Source organism: Rhipicephalus sanguineus, chromosome 9 (genome assembly GCF_013339695.2).
Source record: "Rhipicephalus sanguineus isolate Rsan-2018 chromosome 9, BIME_Rsan_1.4, whole genome shotgun sequence".
Lineage (NCBI taxonomy): Eukaryota > Metazoa > Arthropoda > Arachnida > Ixodida > Ixodidae > Rhipicephalus > Rhipicephalus sanguineus.
The window spans coordinates 69,058,869-69,075,634 of record NC_051184.2 but is presented as its reverse complement, the minus strand read 5'-3'; the positions used below and the strand labels follow the sequence as shown (position 1 = coordinate 69,075,634).

The 16,766-nt window shown below is 45.5% G+C and overlaps 1 protein-coding gene across 1 annotated transcript in view; it reads left to right on the top strand.

The window, feature by feature from the left end:
- The window catches only part of LOC119405297 (receptor-type tyrosine-protein phosphatase kappa), a 227,174-nt gene that overhangs the window by 35,148 nt on the left and 175,260 nt on the right, over positions 1–16,766 (top strand). Inside the window, exons 3-7 of the mRNA XM_049419250.1 lie at positions 4,761–4,830; positions 8,797–8,939; positions 10,916–10,965; positions 13,759–13,926; positions 14,204–14,326. Coding sequence (XP_049275207.1) covers positions 4,761–4,830; positions 8,797–8,939; positions 10,916–10,965; positions 13,759–13,926; positions 14,204–14,326 — 554 coding nt within the window. The remainder of the gene's footprint in view (positions 1–4,760; positions 4,831–8,796; positions 8,940–10,915; positions 10,966–13,758; positions 13,927–14,203; positions 14,327–16,766) is intronic.

Genomic DNA, 16,766 nt, shown 5'->3' with positions numbered 1-16,766 from the left:
CATCCAATAAGTAAGCGTCGAGAAGCTTATTCGCGCATTTATTACCAATTGGGGGGGGGGGGGACCCCGAAAATAAATCGTAGTGTCTTCGTCCACCATCTCTTTGGCCAGTCCTTCGCCCGTAGTACAATCGCTCCCTTCTACCGACACAACATCGTTAGGAAGGCATACACCATTATAATACGAAAAAAATGGCACAGTACAAACCATGCATAACGTATACTGCTGAAGCCTGCAAAGGAAAGCCCTCAAACAGGAGGTTTAGAGATTATATTGCAGAGTGGCGCGACGTTCGGTAACGAGATAAATGAAGGGATGAGCTGGACAGGTGTATTCATTCGGAGGAGATCTGCAGATACGTCCGAAATTTGCTCCAGTGGTGGAAGTCTAAGGAGGACTGACGACGCCTTCACAATTCGCAAGGCAGATTTTATACGCCTCTGCGGCTAGCGCAAGCATTGCACGAAACTTTAGCGCGGAAGGATGATGCAACAACCGGAAGCTCTTTATAATTTGACTTTTCGCACAATAACATGTGAACATCAATTCTCTCAACTATGCCACAGGAAACTTAGACTGTATATGCTATATAAAAAGAATGCAATGACAAATAGCTTTTTTTTTCTTCCTTTCGGCTGTTTTTACATACTTCAAGAAGTACACGCGGTGCACGGGTCCCGCTATATTTTTCATCTAGGTTAGTGTATTTCCAACAAAGGATGCTGAAGACAGGTGCTGGGTTTCCAGAAGGATGCACGATTGGGTTTGATGGTAGAGCATGCTTTAAATTTCAACAGAGATCGCATTAAAAACAAAGTGAAGTGAGGGTTCCTTTTTCTGTCTTCCCTGTTCTTATTGCGCTCGCTGTTGAAACTGAACTCATGCAGCAAATCACTTTTCTTGCTACAATACCTGCTACCAAATGTTCTTGGTGATTCCCATAGTATTTGCAGAAAAAGGTACATTATACCGCTGCCGAATAATCAATCATCGTACCCAGTATGTTTGCTCAACTATTACCACCGTGAGGCCCTTTTAACGCGATAGCGTTAAAGAGCTCGTATCGCAGAAATTCCGCCGTCGGCGTCGGCGCCGGCACCGTTGGTTGTGAGCGAAAAATCATCATCTTGTCCGTGACCGAAAAATCGAAAAAGCTGCAAATAAAATAAATAATAAAAATGTTGGGTCCGAGTGAGAATCGAACCCAGGCCGTCTGCGTGGCAAGCAGGTGTTCTACCACACAGCCACGCCTCTGCTTGGAGCTGCGCTGAAAGTAACTTTGATGCTTGTAAAAATACGCGTCCTGTATACAGGTGTCACAGTACGAGATGTAATATGGCAGTAATATTGCGTGGTACAAGCGTACATTGCCATCGGGCGTCACACCATGTCAATATCATAACGACTTGGTAGTTTAAAGACAGCCACCCATTACAAAAGGCACACACATTACTGCGCCTATTCCCTTAAGACCACGTAGTGGGTGCATCGCAGCTTCGAAAAAGGTTGTCGTGCATGATTGCTCCTGGTTTAAAGCATGCTACCCATTGCATAAGGCACACACCTTATTGCGCGCATTCTGTTAAACACTCCTAGTGTTCGAAGTGCGCAGGAGGGGCAGGATACTGCTATCGCGTTCAACTCTTAAAGGCGAAGCTTAAGCGTCCCCCAATTTTTGTACAAGAAATTACCGTAGGTTAAAACACACCAGTTTGTGAAGCATGCGCGAACAAAACGTAGATATTTGCTACTTAAAACGCTTTACTGTCGATTCCATGTTCGAGCAACACCATCTAGATTACAGGGTCGGGCCTCTTGCCGGGTCCTATCTGCGGTAGGGCCAGGCCGGGCCGGGTACGTGAAATTTTTCCTCAGTTTAGGGCTGGACCCGGGTCTCCCTTTTAGTCACCGGGAAGTGTTCGGTCGGGAAAAATTTCAGCGAGTACCGGGCCCGTGCCAAGCCCGGGCCAAGAATCACGCCCTGTTCAGTGCTGTAGCTTGCGTTCCTGCACAGCCGTGACAGTAATATGGGTTTTCAGCAAGTGGGCGGGTGGAAGGGGCCACGGCTGCAATGGAGTGCCACCGTAGCATTCTAGCGCTGGCGTGAATGAGGATATCGTCGCCACATAGCTGAACATATAGTGTCAAATAAAGAACAATGACACAGCACAGGAATGCTTAGAAAAAATTGGGAACTATAGAAAAATTTAGAAGTACTTTCATAAAAAAAAACATAGAAACGTGATAGCCTAACGAAGGGCAGCACCTGCTTCGCTGTTTGGACGTCTTTCATCAAGTCGAGCTGGCTGCATTTTCTTTTGAAATATCAAAGCGGCAAATGGCTCTCCGCAGGAAGGATAGCAATTTTCCCATTTGGCCCGACCGCCTGTCTACACTAATTAAAAATTTCACTAATTTAAGTTCTTTAGTTACTGTCGTAAATACTGTGTCTAGTCAAGTTATGATGTCTCACACCACAGGAAAACTAGTTATGAAGGCAACGAGCAAATGTTCTACTTTTCTTGCATTTAGGATTTTAAGACACATTACGTTGCTGTTGTATACAGTAGTATTATTTAAATAGGTGAAAAACAGATGTTTCACTTGCATTAGTCACTGCGAAATGGCGTCCGCTGGAATCCTGCGCAGACGTGCTATGCACGGAAGACGAAGCAACGGAAAACTGCGCACAACATTGTGGTAGTTCACATAGAAAATGTTTCCCTCTGTTGAAACAAGGCTTACTCTTTTGAAACTTTATGTGTATATTATCCACAGAGCATACTATGCAATGATGTATAGGCCATATTTTTACTTGAACTTCTACAAAGCGAAAACGAAGCCGCAATGGGTCAAATTGCTCTTTTCCCCATACTTTGTAACAATTTTCTCGAAGCTTTTCTGCTTCGTGTGTTCCCGCAGTATTTTTATCATTTAGTATATGAAGATTTAACGGCCATCATGTGAACATATGTCTTACGAGAAAAACTGAGATTTTCCCTAACAAAACGTTAAACATGGAGCATTTTGTGATGGTTAGTCATGGTAAAAAATAATGAAATGGAAATAAAATTAATACACTATCATAGTCATGAAATAACGACGCCTCCATAATAAGAACGAAATTTGTTTCGTCACATTGGCTCAAAGCATTAATCTCGTGTAAATTAGTTTGCGCGACACTATTTCACTAAATACACTTAATACATTCAACATCGGGTAGCGCGAGCGCCCCGATATATCGGCTTTCCCCACGAGAAGATGACCTCTTCTCGGGGCCTTCCTCTCCCACAATCGTGAGGGCAGGCTGTCACTAATAATAATATCTGGGGTTTAATGACCCAAAACCACGATATGATTATGAGAGACGCCGTAGTGGAGGGCTCCGGAAATTTTGACCACCTGGGGTTCTTTAACGCGCACCTAAATCTAAGTACACGGGCCTCAAACATTTTCGCCTCCATCGAAAATGCAGCCGCCGCGGCCGGGATTGCCAGCAGGCTGTCACTAAGGAGGGCGCTGCGCAGAGCGACTGGAAAGTACAGCTTGTGATGATTCCTCGTCCTTGCGCCCGACGGCCCATCGTGTGCTGTCGTCGTTCTGTTCTCCACTCCCTCTGTTAACGCAATGGTTGCCGTGAAACGGAAGAGCCTGGCGGTTCTCCGCATAGCTGGCGATAATCATAAAAAAGCTGCAGGACGCTTGAGCTTCGCTGCAAGAGAACCAATAGGAGTCTGTCTTGAAAGTGGTTTATATGATTCCGATTTCTTGCGGCAAGGTATGTATTGGTCACTCTAGTAGGTGCGTAAATGAACTTCTTATGGAACACCACGCTTCCTTGAAAGCTTCAGCACATTCGCATTTTGCAATGCATTGCCATAAATGCGGATGTTATCCTGTGTTGCATGAAACCGAGAGACTGTTTAGGCATAAAGATCAGGCAACACGTGAAATAGTGGAGGCATATCATATTAGAAAAAGGGGCCGTGACTGTGTTAGCCATCCATCCATCACTTTACACGATAAGGAGTTTGACTTTCTTGATAAGTGAAGATTGTTATTGTCACTATGCTGTTATCATTGCCCTGGTTCTAAAGGCAGTTAGGCTTCTTGTTCGACTACTCATGTGCAATTGATTCTCTTGCGCTTTTAAATGTGATTCTGTTGAATAAAAATTCAGTTGTGAGTTAAGCGCTGTCCTGTCAAAATCTTAGTTCTTCTGTCCTCGTTTTATGTGCGCTTAAAAAGCTTTTGCTTTAAATTAATATGAATGTTCACCAACTACCCCATCTCACCGTCTTGTTGTCTCCTAATAGGTGTCTATGTCGAATATATGTACTCGCTGAGACACTAACTCAGAGTCACCCAGTGCGATTACACACGCTTTATTACATTCTCCAGATGTTGTGCATGGTGAAGCCTGGGTGTAGGATTTTGCAATGCAAAGCGTGATTTGCAAAGCCTGACGATGGTAGGGACATTGTCAGGCAGTCTATTCTTCCTGCTGCCGCACCTTCCCTTGACATTCGATGTTTAAAATAAAAAAATATATAATAAAATTATCTCTAATGAAATTTCAGTTTCTTTGACATCCCGTGTATGAGCATGCTACAAGTCCACAGTTTAGCTGTTTTTTTTTACCCTGAAATCTCAGGTATTGTGGACCCAGAGATGCTACTTCGGTTCGTGAAACCTTTACCATGACCATCTTGACAATCTCCCGGTAAAAGTGACAGTGATGTTCTCATGTGTTTTTACAGCGTGTACTGCAAGTCATCGTGCCTTGCAAGCCATAACACACATGTCTACGGAACCGTCTTCTACGCCACGGTACGTGTTACATGCTGATGTTATAAGTATGACCGAAATGTTTTGCGCACCGGCATCAATGCGGAGTAATTTCAACCCAGCCATTGAGTCTTCACTTTCGTTAGCATGTTATGTCCGAATTTTAAGTATACCTTCTTGCAGTAACTATGCTTATACATCCGTTTATGCCATTTTTTGTCGCGGCTTATTCATATCACGTAACAATCAATCGCCAGCCCCACACGCTAAGAAAGTACATATTTGCTACGCTTTTCATTGAGTCCCTGCTTGCCACATAGATGCCTCTCTTTGACACGCGAGTACTCTCTTCGTTCCCTCGACTTTCCGAAGAGATTGTATTGAGCTCAGAAGAGAGTTCACGTGTCTTTTTATAGGGGCCTGCAACACTTTTCCAAGTAATCATCGAATGGCTACATTTAAAGAGCTTATTGTCTTACGAATCAACTTACGCACTAATTTTTTTGAATTCGTCAAGTACGAGTGGACTTACAGGGATTTGTCGCACGCTTATAAGCCCTTTCTGTCTCATTTCGTACCGGCGAGCGCGCTGAAAGCTACGCGAGTGGGGGTGAGGAGGGGGGTGATGACAAAGGGGCCAGAAGATGCGTTCGTTCGTCAGCGCGCATCATGACCTTGAAGACTTTCTTTTCTTTTTTTTTTTCTTCGAACGCGTGGCTTACTTTCAATGTGATCGCGAGCGAGCGCGTGGGCACGTGGCGGCATCCCACGGTGGCTTCTGTAACTATGCAGCTCACGATGCTCAAATCAGCCAATGGCCGGGGACTTCGGGTTTATGGCATCATTTGTCGAGAGAAGAGCGAGCGATTCGTAACTGACTTTAAAAATTATTTGTTGATTCCAGGCCTTGTACTCCGCTAACGTGTTTGGGTCCCGCGTTCTTAGGAGCCTCGACCATCGATCGCCACGTTTTCCGACCATGCTGGAAATGTATTCCAGGGCCCCTTTAAAGAGGGTCGTATCTGTGGCAAGTCGGGACTCTCAAAAAAGTGTCAAGCCTTTTTTAAGTGCGAATGCACTTTATAAGCGACCCTGAATCCGCCGTCCCATAGCAACGGCGCGAGGAGCGGAGAGGAGCGTCTGTAGCAACGGCGCAGCGACGTCACGCCCCACGTGACTGCGCGCGCTCCGCCCTCCGCTCCGTGGCTGCGCGCGCCCCGCGCATTGCCTGTGGTGATGAAGGCCGGCGGCGAGACGCCGAACGAAAGCGTGCGAAGCGAGCCGAGCACCCCGAAGCCGATCTGGCGCGGGAACGCGCGATGCGTGAGCGAGCGCGGGCCCTCGAATTCGATCGGCCGGACGCGCGCTTCAAGCGAGACTTCCTGGACCGCAGCTTCGGATATAGCTGCGCGGTGTGCGATCGACTGTGGTTCGACAACAACCTGAGCCCCATCTCGGGCGTGCGCAACGCCGCCAACAAGTTGAACGCGTTGCGGGTTCTTTGGAACGAGTTCGGAAGACAGATCATCATCATCAGTAAAAGTGCTTTGCACTTGAAAACGGCCAGACCTCCGCGGGTCGACTGGCGCGTGCTCTCTCGCTGCCGTCTCCTTCGCTCGGCTCTGCAGTTTAAGGTCCCTAGATAAAACAAGTTTTCAAGGTAGCGACACCCTTCCTTTTCCTCCTCGCTTATTTGCCTGGAGCGCCCCCAAGAAGGGTCAAAGCGTGCATAAAAAAGGGAATGTTTGTGTTCAGTTATTACGGCAGATAGAAATATTTATAGCAAATGAAAAGTAAATGAGACGTAGGATGAAAGGTTACTTAGTTGAATATAAGCGGTGCAACATAAGAAGAAGCGTGATGTGTGTTACCCAACTGGCAACGTTGTTATAGTTTTATATTTCACACCGTTATCCATGGCGTCTCGCATCGTACGTCGTAGTTCGTCCCGGCTCGTCCAGTTCTCCGAATGTGTTTTGCTCGTGAATATGATGTGGCACAGTTAACGTGCTTCTTTCTGGATCCTGTGATCCTGACTGACCACAGGGCAGCACCTTGTTGTGACCTTGTGACGAGTGATCATAGCCGCTTGTGCGCACACAGGCAAAAGCCGTGGCCAGACTAAAACGAACGCTTGACTAGCAGCATTGCGATGACAGTTTTTTCTGGAAAAATACATCCATTTTCGCAATCATGATGCCAGGTAATCGTGGTGCATGTTTTATTATCTGGGTGACTACGGAAGAGACCGCGGCACCGCAATGCGGGTGCACGCAACTTAACGACAAGTGGGGTTCTATCAGTTTGGTGTCCCGAAGTGATGAACATTGCGACGATGTCGTCGCCCTACCACCAGCGGCAAGTACCAGAAACAGACTTAAAAAGCGTTGGCACAGCGTCGCGTTTGAGCCTGTTTACGCCGCGTTCAAGAGCAAGTGACTCGAACTGGTCTGGCATGAAATGTCCCTGAAAGTGCAGCCACTTCAGCTGTATTCAACTGTACGTGCATACGCACAAATATTTGTAACGAATTTCACGTACTAGACGCGCGTTGGACGCGCGTTCTGTAGCGTTTCAACAAAAGGCGACAAATCAACTCGCCTCGCAAAGCCGCGTCTACGGCGTTGCACAGAAGTCCTCGCGTCAAATGTTTTGTAGCCACACTTCACGGCGTGCCCTATTCCAGATACCACGACGTATGTTGTAGAGGGAAAAACCGCCTTCTGTTTTGTTGCTGCAGCCGACAGCACAGTACTTGACATATTCAAAATTCACGGCGAAGCATGTTCAGCCGACTTTGCGTCGACTAGAACGCTCCTCTTCTACAGCTTGTCTTGGATACGATTTCGTCTTTCGTCGCGGCAAGAATCCGACTGGAACCATATGCACATGCGCACTCGTTTTGAACCTTTTGCTTCATAATAAATATCACCACCATCCACTAACAGCATCACGTGCAACGAATTCACCAATCACAGACGCAAATGATGGAGAAAAGGAGGGGTAGGCGCGAGAGTGAGGAGGAAGGCGCAAAGAGCAATGAGTGTCGCTACCTTGAAAACTTTTTTATCTAGGGACCTTACTGCAGTTTAGTCGCGCGCGCCCCCTCATAGCATCACCCCGTGCTTCGCACTTCCTCATACTCCCCTTCGGGGAAATGCGGGTTTTTTTTCTAGACTGTGTCAAATAGATCTTACGATTTAGCACGGAGCCTCTCCGCTTGTTTCGTTTGAAGGTATAAAACAATATCAAGTGGTCGCACGGCACAAGACATCTTGTTTAAAAGTTATTTTGATGTTTGCAATCCATGGCGCTTATTGTGTATTCATGGAGTGTCCAAACGCACGCACATATCAGCACATTTACCTAGGCTATGCAAGCGCACTTGATCAGATTTACAACACATTTGAGCTAATTCCTTTTCTTTTTGAGTGTGCAAACAACAGCAATAAAAAAATCATTGTATCGATTTTTAGGCAACGTCTACTCATTTATGTGTGTTTTAGGCGTTCTCTGCCTGTCTGTTTGCTTTTTTTTAGCACTCCAAGCCGAATAAAAATTGCTGAGCTAGGAGAGGGGCATCGATATCGCAAGCATTAGTGTCACACCTTGCGGCTCTTATACGCTGAAAACTGAGTGCTTCACCAGCTTATTGTTTTTTTTTTCAAAGAGAGTGTTGCTTTTCAGCAATGTTCCAATTTTTTATGAGCACTCATTTCCTCTTTCGCTTATACAAAGCCCCTAAATTGCCTTTTTTTATTTGTTGTGACCGTAATAGCATTTGCGTAATCACAATAGGCGCATTGTGAAGCCGTTCAAGGCAACCCCGCTGTAAGTAGCGCCTCCATCACGAGCAACTGCTCAGCTTGTGTAGCGTTTGACATCGACACTGGCGATAAATAGCGCAGTCACTACGTTGCATCCACACCGCCCTCACTGCTTCTCTAATTAATTACGTGACGGAGTACACGTAAACAATGCCTTCATGTATATTTGTTTCGTCTTCAGCCATCTTCCGTGTGCAAGAGCGCGCTCCATGATTTGCGCATATCGGCTTGGAACACATCGGTACGAACGGTTTCCTTCGTGGCGTACAAGACGAAAAGGAGCGACTTCTCAGCTTCGACGCGATATGGAGTTACTTCCGAAAGGTGAGAATGTGGAGTGACATTGCACTAAACGTTATATAGGCCTAGATATATTGCTCTTCGTTACTTAGAGTACTTAGAGGCCTCGAGAACAGTTAGACCACGTCTTTGTCGATTCGGGTGATCCTACAGTCCACCTACAATCAGAAATTAAACACTTGGACAAACCTAAATAAAAAAACACTAAAGAACCCCAACAAGGTCATACTCAATGAGAATATGATACGAAAATTCAATATAACGGAATGAAATACAAAAAAATACAAATGCTTGTACAATAGTTAGAAAGGGAAAATGGGCTACACAACACTACATCCCACACGTTACGAAAAAAAATGATCAAATAAGCAGGCCCCACAGAAGTTCCACTTCACAAAAGAAATCTCGTAAATTTACAAATAAACATATGTGAACGCACTGTATTGGGATAGAAGAGGACGAGCACACAGACAGGGGAGAGGGGGGGCGGAGGGTTGCTAGTACAGAAGCTCGCAACAGTGAAGTAGCATCGGGAACATAAATTATTTCCTTATATTTGATAATCGTTGTAATGAATGATATAGAGATCGGCTCCAACGAATTGGCAATCTGGCTCGTGAAAAAATTCTAGAAAGAAAAGCGCATTATTCTAGGCTTCGAACTCGGTTCCAATGCTGCCAGACAACACGCACAGAAATCGGCGTGTTGCTACGCTTACCTTTCTTCAACGCTCGTCAAGCGGCGCCACCCTTCGTCGTCATATGAGCTTCCAAAGTGTCCCTGTTATGTTTATACATTGGCACAACCAGCCCAATGCACTTTGTTTTGCGATGTATGACCGAAGTTTCCGCAACACGTTCAAACAAATACAGAAAATGTGATTGCGCATTAACTTTAAATCTTCATTTTTCATTTTATGTCACCTTTCGTGTTTTCAGCCTAGCGCGAACCAAATATTTCTTCCCTAGAGCCGATATCGCGGCGCTTTTCGCGTTTTCGGTTTTGAGGAATAACTGTCACTGAAATGGAGCGTCAAGAACCAAATGTCTTACTTAGTTCGCTATTACCGTAAATTCGCTCTATACGTGTTCATTTTAACGAGGTTAAACTGCACGTAAGGTCGACGTAGCGGGCGTATCAGAATTTAAACTGGGCTTGGGACGAGACTCAGGAGTAGAAGTACACAGGATGAAGGCAGAGGTTCTACTCTCGTGTCTCGTCCTAAGCGCACTTTAAATTCACATATAATGTGTCTTACCAACTAGACCACCACCACACGCTCCTCAACGAAGCGGAGTTTTTTTTTTTTGTTGTTGTCGTTGTTGTTGATTCGGAGCCTTTGCTGACAGAACGGTTGCAGAAAGATAGCGAAACTTTATCCTGCCTCAAGAATTGTTTCAAAGAAGAGAGGGCTTCCGAGTGGCGCGCGATGAAGCTGGTGGGGTCTAACATGCCAAAACCACGATATGATTATGAGGGCCGCCGTACAGTTGAGGGCTACGGAAATTTCGATCACCTGGTGTTCCTTAATGTGCACCGTAAATCTAAGTACACGGGCCTCTAGAACTTCGTCCCCAACTAAATGCGGCCGCCCGGCCTGATTTGACACCGCAACCTTCGCGTCAGCGTAAGCCATTAGACCACCGTGGCGGGTGACAGGCGCTATAGAGGCTTCGGAGGCACGTTAAAGCAAGAGGTAACGTGATTGGTCTCCCAGCTCCTGTATGCGCTGTTTATAAAGGCAGCGTTGCGGCAGTTGAACCATTGGGTACAATATGTTCATGCTCACCTATTTCGCACCAAACCCAATGCTTTTCTAATTATTTCATTAATAAGTGGTTTTGCAGCAATATACGGTACAAATAACATTACGAACCGAAGTTTGTGCAGTATAATGCATATTATAACAATTCCGATTCATTTTTTTGGACAAAACTGTGATTCTTTTTTTTTCGTGCTCGTGCTGCTCGTTTACTTATTCTCTGTTCTTATATTTGCAGCTCCTTCTCGTCACACGATTTTTTTATTTTCTCGACCACTCGAATAAAAGGTATGACATTGATGTTCCTTGATCTCTTAATGCGACGATTTTATGCACTGCGATGAAGGTGAAGAATATAAGAGGAATATAGCATAGTTGGCTCTAATGATTTGCAAGCAGTCTTTCGGCACACTGCGAATAGCAATATGTTGACAACTTGGGAAAGGCCTCGAGAAGAGATACCAAACGATTCATTTTACCATAGGTGACAGTCGTGCATAACATACTTCGGGAACACGCAAACGTATATAATACCCCGGGTACATCGACATGTGTCGAGCGCAAGTTCGTCCTGTGATCTAGAGCAACGTATGTCTATAGATGCGCGTTTGTTTCGAATAAGCTACCGCTCTCCCTCTCGCATTATAGGAAACGCTAAGATGCCCGCGTGAGATAGTGAACTCTGGTCTAGTACTAAAACATATCTCGTTGTTCTTCTCTGTTGTGGCGAACAGAGAAATACGATCATTTCTTCTTGAATTAAATCGCCGAGGTTTCACCATTCCGCATTTAGTTGTCGCGAGCGAAACGTATGTCTGGTTTAGTTTTGCAAAGACTGTGCACATAGGCGGCAGCTGCAGCAGGTTCGATCTCTGCACGCTTCCGCACTTGCTAAGCTTCTTTGCCTGGCCTCTTTTTGCTGGGGTGTTTCAGCTAGCAATTTCGCATTTGCTTGAGATTTCGCAGCCTGCCGTGTGGCTACATCAGTTGGACGGTTGGATTCAGCCTGTCGCTTGCGCTGAGGCGCCCGCACTTACGGAACAGCCGGCGCGCTATCCATGCGGCGCTAATAACAATATTTAGTAGGGCTTAGCATCCCAAAACTACAATATGGTTATGAAGGGCGCCGTAGGCGAGGGCTACGCAAATTTCAACTACCTGGGGCTCTTCAACGTGCACCTAAATAGAAGTACGCGGGCCTCAGGCATTTTAGCCTCCATCGAAAATGCGGCCGCCGCAGCCGGGATTCGATCCGGCGACCTGCGGGCCAGCAGTCGGACGCCATAACCACTAGACCACCGTAGCGGCTCACGACGAAACTGAGCGACCAAGCGCCTGCAAAGCAGACTTCTGACCTTCACGTAGACATGCGGTATCGCAGCGACGAAGTTCTGAGTGAACGCAGCTGCGACGCCATTCCGCAGCGGATCGGCTGACATGACGTCACAGATGCCAGAGTCGCGCTCCGGTGGCTCAAGGACATTGCGACACGATAAACGACCTTCGCAGACGTAGAGTTGAGTTTTCGCTCTAAGAGTCACCGACAATCGCGGAAACTTTAGCGAGATGAGAAACATTTGCGCGGCAGAATCATGACCTCGTCGGAGCTTAGCAGCCGCTCAAGCGCCTCGTTTAGCAGCAGCGGCAGACAATACACTTTCGCCAATTGCATCGCTGCTTGTCGAGACAGAAAGTGCGCCAACGGGAAAAGTGTGACAAGCATGGATGGCATTCTCCAGCGGCGCCGGCATAAGCGATGCAGCGCATGGGCAGTGGGTCCGAAGCCGACGTTAGCGTGAATCACATCTCGTGCGGCACTACGCTCTTCTTTCTCCCCTTTTCGCTGTACTCTCCTTCTCCGCTTTCTTCCTCATGCTTCTGCTAGACCTTTCTCCTTTATCCTAGTCCCGCTCTTTTAGCTACCACTTTTATTAATTCTCCACTGCGCTTCTCGTCCGCTCTATTTCGTCCTCCCCTCTGCTACTCGCTCCAAAGCGTTTTAAACTATTACAAGCTTGGCGTGATTGCTTCAAGTGTCAATTTGACCTGCTTTATTAACTACCTAAGCTCAGTTGCCGAGGTAGGCCAGTCACAGTTATGTCCGTACCACCAGTAAGTGAACAGCGTATATGAGAATTCTACTGTTTCTTTTTGTTGCGATAGGACACTCTCGGCTGTTTGTTTCCGTCGGCGTTGCCGTCATGTCCCTTACGTATATATATATATATATATATATATATATATATATATATATATATATATCGAACGTCCGACCTCTCGCTCCGCAGCGCGCGGCGTTAGACGGCGAAGGCACGAAGAGTATCATCTTTCAGCATGCTAATGGCGAGCTATTTATATACACCATTTACTTCAGCTTGCTTTCTTGCTCACCAGCGAGAGCAGCGCTTTAAAGGTCATCGTCCCGCTCGTAGCGTAGCGTGCGCGCCTCCGTGCACTTCGCCCTACAGGGCGTGGTCGCCTGCATGCGCGCTTGTCTCTTGGAGGGAGTAGGGGGGGAGTTGTGTGTCTTGTGCTTTCACAGCGATGTCCGCGTTGAAGTTACAGAGCGTACAAAGATCACTTCGCTCGCTGCAGCGGCCGCGTTTGCGAAACGAGCCCGCTGTTCAAACAGAAATAAGTAACAACTGTGACACTTGATAGTGCGCCCTCGTCCTGTGTGCGTTCTTTTCATGCGTCCTTTGCGCTTGAGCGACGCGCAGGAAATTTCGAGCTGCTTTCCGTTCTTTGTGTTACATTCTAGTTTGCTGCTATCGCATTCATTGATTCGCCGTTGCGATGAAACTGTGACTTTTTTTTCTCTTGTATGTCATCACCATACACCATATTCTTCCATATGTTTTCATGGTTGTGAGTGATACAAAATAACCTAGAAATTTTAGTGCAGTTACTACGTAAATATGTATTTAGATGAAGCTCAGCATTCCTGTTAAATACCGAGACCTTATTAACGGCAGCTCTCTTCGGGAGTACATGCACGCGGTGTACTTCTTTCAATATCAAAACTTAGTGTAGTGCCATATTTGTCTGATATATCTATGTATGCACTTCATTTGCTTCCAGAGGATGTACTGGACGTCACGGCACTCCATAGAAATTTCATATACGACGGCAGAAGCATGTCGCAGCTAGAGTGTCATGGTCCCGAAGATAGTGCCATATACTTCGACTATGCAATCAAAGAAGTTCTATTTAGAAACTTGACCCTTCGTCCAAATCCAGTCAAAAAAGGTTCGTGTTTCAAGTAATAAACGAGTTTTTTTTTCAGCGAGACTACCATGAAGATGAAAGTTAATCCTTAATTTCTATGGCTAGTAAAAGTATCTTGCTGTATTAGGAACCGCTCAGACGGGTTTGAAATAACACGGTTTATCTGTATTTCTACTTATCAAGTCTTGAGTATAAAAAATATGCAAACAATCTAATGCTCGACACAAATTTGTTTTATTATAGCATTCAAGCGCTTCCTATCTCACGTGTTTTTTTTTGTTTACTTTAAATCTCCAAGCTTACAGATTGCGATTTCCGAGTAAGTCTTTCCCCCACTCAAGAACAAATGTATTTTGGTGCCGACTGCAAGATACGACACTCTCCTACGTTGGTTCACCAGCCATGTACTACGACAGAAACGGTAAGCATTCCTTCAGAGCCACCCTTCTATAGTGACGGTCCCCTGTCGAGAGAGAATGTATCAGTGGGGAGGCGTAAAATACAGGTGTGCTTGTTTCAATTTTACGGTCATTTTTAATTATCTAATGATCAAAGAATCCAGGCAATTACAAAAGCCGGATTTGAAGAGAACTAGCGAAAGCAGCATATCGGTTGCTTTCGTAAATTTCATGCCAACATCCAAGATGGGACGTCAGGAGCATCTTCGAAACAGAGGTTTTGCAAACTGAACAGATGCTACAACTCCATCAGCGGGCATCGAATGTTATTTTTTTACAGGCTAAAAAATCCTGCGTAGTCACTGTAAAGAGTCAATACATTTTGTCGCCTCAGTAAGGACATTACGTTAGTCTCGTCCCTGCGTGGAGGGAGCCTCATCGTCTCCGCAGGCATTTTCATAAGGTTGTTCTCTCTTTCTCTCTCTCTCTCAGCAAGGACAGCTTATTCACTCCATAATGACAGCTTTTATATCTCCTGTTCTTTTATTTATTTATTTATTTATTTACCCTCACGGAAAAGGGCATTACTGAGGAACGTGGGTAAGAATACAAACAAAAAGACAACAAAGCGAAGTGAGCACAAATGAAATCCGACAGGTTCCACGCATTGTGAGAATCAAGTTAGAGCAAAGCACTCAGCGTGCAGCAGCCAATGCCAGGGATTTTGCGTTGAGTCAATCAGTACGAGGTGGCTCGACGTCTTCGTGGAAATTGAGTAGTTGTGCGCATACTGTGGGCTTACCAGAAACGCTGAGTACAATGACGTGTAAAAGGGCAGCTCATGGCTCAATGTAACGTCGGCACTTACGTGAGAACAGAGACGTCGGTATTATGTTATAACGTATGTTATATAGCATGATGGGTGAGGGAAATAGCGACCGGGCGTCACCCAATGCAAATTACATAACTGGTGGGCTGTTTAAAGCTTCCAACCCATTACAAAGGGCGGAGCCATAATTCTTCATCGTCATCAGTCGTCGCGTCAACAAAGTGCACATATTGCCTTACAGACGTGTAGCTGGTGCCTCGCTTCTTCGCAGAATGACGAATAATGGCTTAGTAGGTGCTTCCCAACTTCACAAAAATTGTTATTTATGGCGTAGTGGGTACCTTTCTAGTGTACTTGTATTGTAGCCCCAAGAGACCTTACAACGGGCTCTAGAAACGCCGCTCTTCCAGCTTTCGCTGTGTCTGTGCTGCGGTTTCAGCGCAGGCCTGGCGTTTTTTCCAAAGCAGTTTGAAGCTTTGTCGTTTGTCGTGTCTCTGTGGTAGAATAGTTGACTGCCATGCCGAATGCCTAAGTTCGATTGCTGCTCGAGCCATGATTTCTTCTCTTTGCTTTCCACGTATACCAAGACAAACAAGTGTATACAATGTGCATTATTTCATTCAGCATGCGCATGGTAATTGTGCAGACGGCCCTCTAGCACATTGTGGAAACGGCGCCATAGGCTGCTCTCGGGCGTCCATACTTCCCATTGGGCCCGCCAAGCAAGCTCCCAATGTAACGCGAATTCATTACTCGTCGCCCTGACATCAACGCGAGAAGACTTTCGACCACTCAAGTGTAACTGACATACATCTCGCATCTTGCCTCTGCCTGTGACGAGTGTCAGCTGCAAGGGCGACCACGTGCTTTGCGGCGAAGCACCAACAAAAAGAAACGCAGGACGCGTTCGGAGGGCCAAATTCAAAAATTATTTTCTTCCTTTAAACAAAAATGATTTGATTAGACTTTCTTCACTACTTAACGATGTAGTCTACTATCAAACGCCGCATGACGAGGATTTTTACTTGAACCGCATCAGTATGAAAAATACGGTCAAACATGCGACAAATCACATATTTTCTCTAATTTCACAATTTTTTTCGGGAAGATTTGAAGTCTATTTTACCCCTAAACATTTTTGTACTAAAATACACGTTCCTGAAAATCATACTATTATTTATATTGGTTAGGGAGAGTTCCAGATAGCTCAAGAAAAAATCACGAGCTTTGAAGATTTTCGTAGTTTTTGAAGACACGTAGCTGGTAGTGAAACACAAAGTTTTCGAAATTAAAGAATAGGACAACTAAACAGAACCTCTGCGATGGCGAAAGCGTGGTTTCGAAGCTCAACGCACAAAAAATGGATTTTATACACATTTTTCTATAAGGCCCGGTTTAACAAATACAAGCGAAATTCGAAGGGGCGCCGTGATCGTCAAAATTTTTTTCGAGCAAGAATGTTTTGCCACAATACTCTATGTGGCACAGGAAAAAGGCACAAATGTTATCAGCAAAATCTGCGATGTGCGAGCACCACGTCTGGGCCACTTGTCACGGAATGACCCATATATATATATATATATATATATATATATATATATATATATATATATATATATATATATATATATATA